A 9,873-nucleotide genomic window follows, 5' to 3' on the forward strand; every position below is an offset into this window, starting at 1 on the left:
ACCCCAGTTTTTGGTGGGGTTTGTGTTGCTTAGTCTTTAGTTTTCTATGTTGTGTCATCTGTACTATTAGTTCTTTGTTTGTCTTTTTATTTTTGGCCATGGCGTTGCCAGTTTGTTTTCAATCTATGAGTTTGACTGTCTCTCTGGTATCTTTCGTTCCTCTTTTATATCAGTTCCTTTACTGCTTTTGAACTTTGAAGAGTAGCACGAGGACGCCCAAATTATTTTTTACTTTGTTTATTTCTAATAGCTATTTCATAGTTTTGAAAATTGACTCTTCACCAAACAAAAAGTTCATATGTAGTTAATGGAAAAAGAATAAGACAAACACAAGAAGAAAGTTTATTTCTCTTCAGTATGCATATATTTTACACTCTGTGCTTATCTTCAAATAGATTATATGTTACGTCATTGAACAACTTTCTAAAAATGTAATTGACTGTTTTCTTTTGTAAAAATAAATTGTGAGTCTTTCTTAAAATGGTTTTTAGTGTCGTTTAATCATCATTTTAGTAGCTTTTAGAGAATAGTAAAATCCTTTCCATGTACCCCAATTGATACCATCGGCTTTAGACGTGTGCTTTCCAACCAAATATGCCCCATTCAAATTAGAATAATGACAATCATTGTACCACCATGCCCCTTGAAATGTAAGTACACAACTGCGAGAACTTCTGTCATTATCCTTGTCTTTAGTAGAAAACATCATGCCGTTTTGATTATAGAGGTTGTTGTCGACAGTAGACATCAGGCTATCTCCTGTGCAATGAAATAAAAAGTGAATATGGATATACTTGATGACATATAAATTAATACAAGAAACACGTATTTGTTGTTACGATTTGTGTGTCTGAAATGATACGGTGCAAAGTAAGTAATTATCAATAATGTATTTTACTTATAATTGGCTAAGTATCTATCGTTATTTCAGTCTTTAGAATAAACCAGCATGCCGTTATGTTTGACGTCATGGCGAGTAGACATCAGTTTATAACCTTTCCATTGTTCTGTAAACCCAAACCAGACCCTCACACATTATATAAAAGAGAAGCGAAAGATACCAAAGGGACATGCAAACTCATAAGAAGAAAATAAAATGACAACGTCATGGCTAAAAAAAAAAAAAGACCAACAGACAAAGAACAGTACACAAAACACAACATAGTAAAGTAATAACTGAGCAACACGAACCCAGGTACCCCAGAAGGTTAGCAGATCCTCCTCCACATGTGGCACCTGTCGTGTTGCTCATGTTATTACAAACCCGGTGATAAGTATAATTTGGTAGGTCACAATCTGGAAAAAGGGGACGGGATAGTATTATAATACACGCAATAAAAAAGAATTAAAATCCACAGAATAATTAATAAACATCAACACAAAATATATTAAAAAAAGGATTGTCGATGATACAACTTTCCAAAGACAAAAGTACATTGATATGAGTAATTACAAGTTACTATATGGCCTTCAACAATAGTCAAAACTCTTAAGTATAGAATAATAAACACTCGGTTTGCTTTGTTAATGAAATGATTTATAATATATTTTGTAATTCCATTATCTGTTGATAAATTAGATAAATCAAAACTACCGTCCCAACAGTATCAGTCGAAAAAAATTAAAACAACACGTTACTAATTTCTTGCGTCTGAAGCGCTTTTCTGGATTTACCTTCATCAAGAACGCTCAAAGCCGAATATTTGAAAGCCAAGTATGTATAAGAAACCACAAACGCTGAGTAGCAATTTGACTAAAAAGGATCTAACGAATAGCCAAAGACATCTAAAGTTGACCGAAGGAGTTGGTTATTCTTTAAGGCCTTAATGTGGTCATAAAGCTCCTCTCGAGATTTTAAAAGTTATACATTCTTGGCTATTTATTTAGTATAAGCTATCCTGATAAAGGTAAAAAGCGCGTCAGACGCAACAAATTTATAAAGTGGTTTTTTTTTTTCATTTGTTTTATGACAAATTTAATTATTCTTATGATAACACACTTATGTCAAAATTCCTAATAAATAAACAGTAAGACATGCTATTGCCGAACTAGTATTTGACCTCTCTACTTTAGACTAGCATTCCTGACAAGACACTTAAAGACAAATTAAAAGAGTTGGTCCACTTTTTTTCATAAAACAGAATGGCCAACGAAGAAACAAATATCTTCTTTAAGGAACAGACAAACCAAACTTTATGAGAGAAAAAAAAAACATTCTGTTACCAGAGGAAAGTTCACTGAAAATGACATCTTCAAAAAATGATTTATTTGTATTGACAACATATGTGTTCACTTGGAGATCATGTGTTTCAACAGACAATCAGTATTCCTATGGGTTATCAACTTTGCCCCTTTATTTGCCGACTTATGCTGTTTTTGTTTTATAAGTCAGACTTTATACAGACATTATAGTCCGATTGTGTTCTATTATGTTACAGCCTGATCAACCTTGAAAATAATTTGATTATGCAACGTTGCTGTTGCAGAACAGATCTAAAATATATTAACATGTTCTTTATATAAGTGTGAAAATACCATATGCATATTCAGGACGATAACATGTTCAGGAGATATAAGTATACTCAGAATCAGACAATCACTAAAGCAAGATTTTTAACATCGTACACGGTAAGAATCCGACGGAATGCAACTGAAACGTGCTCATACAAAATACACTGCTGCAACAGGGTTATGTGGATTTAATTGATACAAGTACACAAGTTTTACTCTTATCATGATGGATTGGTTGACCTTTATGACACTTGCTTCCCAATCTTTTGATGTGCTTGAGCTTTCGATAAGGGACTTTCCGTTTTGAATTTTCTTTGAGTTCGATATTTTTTTTAATTTACTTTTTACTTTATCTTTGTCTCTTCTATTAAAAGAACACTTTTCGCGGTTTTATAAATTAACCGGAATTATCTTATTACTATTTAGTGACATATCAACTGAATCCGGATTTGCGTGGAACAGATCAGTAGCACATATAGTAGCAAAACAATCATTGAAAACATTTATAAAAGTCTTGAAGTGGAATTTTGTACCTAACACAGCAGCCATTTACATATTTGTATATTTTGTTATTCAAAATCACTGGAATTGAAATACGAAAAGTAGAAAAATACTTGAGAAAATGACCATTTTGTTTAAATTTAACCTGATATAGCCTTACATTTCAATCTCGTTTCAATGATTATGGAGAATATATTTTATTCTAGTCTAGTACAAATCCGCACTTAATAATGTGGCTTTTCAGTAGTATGTGTTGTTTGATTGCTGCTTTATTGAGATATATTACACACTCTTCTCTGATTAAAATTGATCATGTGAAATTCTAAAGATATACCTGCAGTTCCGCTGTATCCAGTAACATTCAAAGTAAACTTTGTTGTGGCATCCCCTACACTGAACTCGCTATACTCTGCGTACCTCGAATTCCCTTCAAAATCCTCAAGATGGATGTAGATATTGTAAGTTCCAGAAGACGTAAGAATATTTATGAACTTATTTCCTGTACAAAAGAAAAAGAAAACTTTAATCAGCAATCTATCAAACGGCTTATTATTTGTTTTAAATTGCATAATTTTTAACAGCGCTTAAAATGACTCTATGTGTGATTTGGTAAAATTGAAGAAAAAAAGCAAAACAAATTCAGCAAGACAGGACACTATAGAGAAGTAACTGTATTGGTGAAACCTATTTCCATGTATGGAAAAATAAAGAGGGTTTATTTTGTGTTTTGGTTTGTAAATCGTAGAAAACTTTATTTTTGGATGGATGTTGAATTCGTTATTTATATTTAATCTATGACATGTGTAAACAATTGGAAAATATTAAAAAAAAAATTCCGAAATTTTAGGCTTAACAAGTAAATACTAACATTTTCATCAACAGTTTGTTGTCTATGCTGATATTGTTGTCATTCGTATAAAATGAAATCATTGTCAAATCTTTCTCGATAAACCTAGGAAAAATTGTGTACTGGAGTAGCATAAGAAAAATTTGCTGTGCTGAATGGAAAAGGTGTTTTTCAATAAATTTTAAAGAGAAAATTACCCAACCAAAACTCGGATTTCAAATCTCCAAATCCAATCTCATAATCAATCCATCCTTTGTAAAAATCAACAGTTCCATTCATTCTGCTTTGGAAAACCTTTGAAAAATGTATACAACATTTATAATAATGAAATTAAATAAAACACTTTCTCGACTTTTACAGAGAAAAGTCCATTTTCAACTGAAGTAAATGTGTGCGTTGATGTAATTTCGTTATCATGTAATTCTTTTAATGTCATTTTAAGCACACCTGACCCAACGTATCATGTAAATTATTGCCATCACTTGGCGTTTGTCGTTATCGCCATAGCTTTGACAATGACCTCAGGTTAGGCTACATTAACATGTGATTAAGTGTCTTATATCTTGAAAATTATAACAAATAGACAAGATCTGACATAGGTATAAAACCTAGAATTTCTAGATTCTGCCTACTTCCTGTTTTACCGCAATATTATCAAATGACTCATTAATGAGTTATTGTCCTTAAAGGACGATGTGTGGCTAATTTTTGAAGTTTTGCCTATTTATTCAAAAACTTTATTAGATAGAAAGAAACTGATAAGGAATAAAATATATGCAATATAAGATCTACAAAACTGATTATTGATCGAAACCATTTGATGACCGCTTACGAGGTTATAGTCCATTGTATATTTTTTTCACAGATCTTCTTCTCTGCAATTTCTGAACCAATTTCAACCAAAATCGGGATGTTAAATTTGAGAATTTATTGACTTTTGACTAGATTTTGTCTATTATCCTTACAATTGTGTTAAAAAGGTAGAATCTATAGGTTGCACTTTGTAAATACAGCTGTTTCTCAAACCACGCCTCTTTTGGGGAGATATAGAATATTCATAGATAAATAATTTTGTTTACATACTGGTTCCAAAAATATCTCAACAAAACTTACAATAGTGTGTTCTATCTTAAATATGTACTAAATATTCCATATTGCTAGAAACAGTAGAATAATTTAGGAAATTTGAGGCCCCAGGGGCAAAAAAAACCCAGAAAAAATTGCCTACCCCCTTGGTCATAAAACAAATAATTTAACTTGTAAATGCTATGATTTTATGATTTTAAAGGTCTTTACATCGAAAACAATAACTGTGCTTGGACTTTATGCAAAAAATAGATGTTAGCAGTCATTTCTATAAAATTTTAAGTGAATTTATACATCAGACTGGTATCTGCATACATACAACTATTGCAAATATGGCTTTGTTTTAACACTTCTAGCTCATATATTAGCTAAGATATGTCAGATATATGGTTACAGATGATACTGTTGTTACAAGAATTCTAAACTGACCATTTGAGGCAGAAATTGTGAACTTTCATTGACAAATAGGCACACAGTAAAATGTGGACTGGAGACACAGGGAGGATTTGATAATTTATATAATCTTGAATGTTGGAATGATTGACTGCTAAACATAACATTTACAGTATTCTGAAATGCTTTCAATATGTTATCAGAACAGTTTTAAACAGGTTCTAGGCATTTCATGTCAGAAAACATGCAAATAGGGTAAGCTTGCAATAATTAAAGTCTTGTTGTCAAATTCTTTAAAAAATTGAAACAGGGGAGGGGGTATCAAATGAACAGTAAAAGAAAACTTAAGAGTTTATGCAGTGATTTCTTTAAGGCTATAATTCTGATAAATAAGTATTAATGTGAGAAAAGGTGTTTTAGAGAGTTTTCTATTGGAATAAATGTTTGTATAGGTTGCACTTTGTGAATACAGCTGTTTCTCAAACCACGTCTCTTTTGGGGAGATATAGAATATTCATAGATAATTAATTTTGTTTACATACTGGTTCCCAGTTATGATCTCTAGGTTTCATCTCATACAGACATAACTTGGGAATGTTACCAGTAAATATACACATGCATATTGTCTATATAGAAATCTGTGCTAATCCTACAATCAAAGTAGGGATAGTTAAGAAGTTTAGTGTTAGTTTAAACTCTTAGAATTTCGGGGCATATAAACGTTGAAAATATGCCACACAGCCCTATATTTTGACCTTTGAATAAAATTGTAGTGCATATGACTTTTCCATTCTAGGATATGATTTTTTCAAAACTTCATAGTAAGAGTGGTACAGTTTTAGCCGTAAAAGGAGTTCCTATAGGAAATTGCATTGTCAATATTTACAGAAATGCAACCTATAACTGCAAAAATGATCCGCAATAAAAGGCCTTCAAAATTCCTTAGATGTCCAAAAAACTTTGGATGGCAGTTACATTGTATGGCAATTAAATGAAGATTTTAAAATACTTTTCCCGTTTTTGCCTATTCTTCAAAACTATAATATATAGGTATAAACAGTGCAAAGCTATTGTTGCCCAGAAAAGACAATCATTAACTAATTTTCGAATATTCGCCTCTAATGTAGAAAAAAAAAGAATAAATACTTAGAAACTGTTAAGATAAAAAATGATCCAAAATTTTTAGTTTTTGCCTCATATTTCAATTTTTGACTGATAAGAGATTCATACTGCTAGGAACCCCTTGTTTGGTTATATAGCTATTCACGAATAGGTGTCTTTTGCTTTTATATTTTTGAATTCCTGTTGACGGTAAATTTTGATATCGGATGCATCAAAATAATTAAGTTATACCTGCTTTTACTGTTCTTTGAGAGAAAAAGCCTTGCAAATTGTTGAAAGATATATAATTTTTGAAGTGCTAAATGACTGGTATGTTTTGAATAGAATCTTAAATATTTAGATATTTAACGTGTTGTTTTCATTTTTTACAGCACTGGGTCGATACCTCTGCTGGTGGACTATCAATCCTCGAGAGTATCATCAGCTTAGTAGTCAGCACCGAAGAAATGACATGATTAATAACAAACCTTTCTAAAATTGTCCGTTTAAACATTTTGAAATTATAAAGAAACAAAGGTTTCAACTCCCTCAGGCAAATTTGACCTTAGATGGATTTGGCTATTTTGGGGTTAATTTTTGTCATCAAGCTCTGCAACTCTTTCGGTACTTCTTCATCCTCGGCTTTCAAATATTCGGTTTTACGAGTTCCTGATGAAGGTAAATTCAGAAAAGCGCTTCGGACGCATGAAATTGTTTAAAGTTTTGTTTTCATTTTTTACAGCACTGGGTTGATACCTCTGCTGGTGGACTATCAGTCCCCGAGGGTATCATCAGCTTAGTAGTCAGTACTTCGTTACTGACATGATTTATAACAAACCTTACAAAAATTGTCTGTTTATAAATTTTGAAATTATAAAGAAACTTAGGTTTCAACTCCCTCAGGCAAAATTGACCTTAGATGGATTCGGCTAATTTTTATGGATTTTTTGTCATTAAGCTCTGCAACTGTTTCGGTACTTATACAACCTCGGCTTTCAAATAATCGGCGTTGAGCGTTCCTGATGAAGGTAAATCCAGAAAAGCATTTCGGATGCATGAAATTATTTAACGAGTTGTTTCAATTTTCTTAATTGAGTATATGTAGGACAACTGAAATATCGAATTGTGCTGAAAAAGAATAGTTTTTTGTTGTCCTTAAGCATCAAAATAAAGTAAGAGTTCAATACAATATGAATATCTTCATACAGAATGATCGCCAACTATCCAAACATTGTTAATCAAGTTAACCTGATCACGATTAAAAGTGTCTGGCGCATTAAATCGGTATCGTATATGTTCAGTTATGATTACATTTTGTTCATTGGTACTTCTTATAGATAGAAAATCAATGACGTCAAAATTTTAAATATAACAATATATTTTCCGTGCGAAATGTGTTAGAAGTTTATTTTTCTAATTTAGAATTTTCACATTCTAATCTTTTAATCGAATTGTCAGCAAATTAAAAAAAAAAAAAAAAAAAAACAAATATCATAAATATGGCTTCACTTGTCTGTGAACAAATATTGTTTTTAAAGTGTAGACGATGAACATAAATGGAAAAAAAAATGTACTAAAAATTTAGTAGTTTTACACACAGTAAGTTATGAACAGTTCCATAGGTTATCTAAAGACATAACAGATTCCGAGAATAAAGCAGCAATTGCAAAAACTATCAGTACCACATCAAAAACGGCAAATGTTTTGTCCTATTCGTCCTAAAAAAAATTACGCCACCCACCCTTAAAAAAAACAACGAAAAAAACACTAACAAAATCTGAAGAAAACAAAGAGAAACTTAAATTGTTGATTTTCACTTAAAATAAAGATTAGGCTTTTGTTTCGATATATGTGTCGTGAAATACTAATATTCAATTCACTTGTTTTGGGGAAGTGAAGATCAGTTTTTCCAATAAAATAACACTACATATGTCAATCTGTATTATGTATAAAAAATATAGAATTAAATGATACAAATAGTTACATAAAAACTATATCTTCACTATACTTACTGTCCATCCAAATCCTACTGTATCCATGTCACAGTAAACATCAAACTTTTCACTTGATGGATATATTGTATATACCCCGGAACAACTTCCTTGTGGAAGATCACTGCAGTCACGTGGGCGAAGTTCTGAAAATTATTATATATATATGCATATCGTGAACGACAAACAGATGAATAACGACACTTTGTGATGCAAATTCTTTACATGGCTTTATGAACAAGATAAGTTTTAACGTTTCCCATTGTTGTAATGTTTATATGCTAGTCCTTGATGTAAAATATATTTCTTCTTTTATACAGGACCGTATCTGTTCAGTTGTTAGAGTGACGTTACTAATGAAATTTGTTAATTTCGTTCTTTTTAAGTGAAGCACATAATAAATAAATTTTCAGTTTTATGGTTTTTTGTAACAGTGATCTAAATTACTTTCCCAATTATTAAAAAAATCAACGTTTACTTCACTTTTATAATAATAAGCAAAACAAGTTCTGTATACTGTCATTGATTGGTAAAAACCAATTAAAAAGTGGAACACAGTTCAAGAGACATAAACAATTAAGTAGAAGAAAAAATACAAAACCATTGGGAAAAATGAAAACCATTTATAGACAACCTTCAACCCAACAAACATTACACATTAGCTAAGAATAAAACATTTTAATTGTGCACACATGGAGATTATAAGAAGACCTTTCATTTACCTTTCTTTCCTTCTACTAAAACAAATGTTTTACAAGTTTTTTTTCTGCTGAACAATAACATTCTCAAAAACATAATAACTTATACATAAATGAAATAGATTCAAATGTCTATCGATAGGTTTTAGTCAAATGTAAGCATTAGTGTTTGAATTATCATCTGATAATAGCTGTTAAATGATAATGCTTTTTTTTAAAAAGCTCAGTTTATGTAAGCATTGATAAAACGAAATAACTTTAAAATCGTTTTTTTTTAAATTATCGTTATCTGTTATCATATTGCGGTATTTGTAACGCCAGAACTGTACCTTTAAAAGTGGTGTGTAAATGATCACTTTTTCATGATAAATGGTAATAGTTCAGAAAAGAAGATCACTATGTTGTAACAAAAGGCAAATGACCAGACGAAAACGTTATGTTATTGATTGTTTTTTATCTTTCAAAACCAAGCAAATATGTACATTTTATATCATATAATCTTTTATTCAATACTAAGTTACAACATCAGCCATGTTAGATAGTAAGTTTATATTTTTTTCAATTTCAAAATGTGTTTGTGAGTATTACTTTTAGTAAAAAGTATTGGTAGAAATAGAACAAGAATATTTTGATACAAATGATCATTTTGCACCCGGAGAAAATAAATCTTGAACGAACAAATATAGATATATTGATACATATTGATTATCAATAATTCATTTTGAAAGATTTTATTTTTTCTTTA

At 30.8% G+C, this 9,873-nt stretch overlaps 1 protein-coding gene across 1 annotated transcript; it reads right to left on the minus strand.

Annotated features, from left to right (window-relative positions):
* Nucleotides 1-356: 356 nt before the first annotated feature.
* On the minus strand, nt 357-4,706 carry LOC127722380 (ryncolin-1-like). Its single transcript, XM_052229259.1, has 4 exons — nt 4,692-4,706; nt 4,057-4,153; nt 3,347-3,511; nt 357-759 (listed from the first exon to the last, which is right to left on the minus strand). Exons 1-4 carry the CDS (start codon nt 4,704-4,706, stop codon nt 488-490), a joined length of 549 nt encoding a protein of 182 aa, XP_052085219.1. The 3' UTR covers nt 357-487.
* Between the last annotated feature and the right edge of the window lie 5,167 nt (nt 4,707-9,873).

This window comes from Mytilus californianus, unplaced genomic scaffold (assembly GCF_021869535.1).
Source record: "Mytilus californianus isolate M0D057914Y unplaced genomic scaffold, xbMytCali1.0.p SCAF_12, whole genome shotgun sequence".
NCBI classification, from domain to species: Eukaryota; Metazoa; Mollusca; class Bivalvia; order Mytilida; family Mytilidae; genus Mytilus; species Mytilus californianus.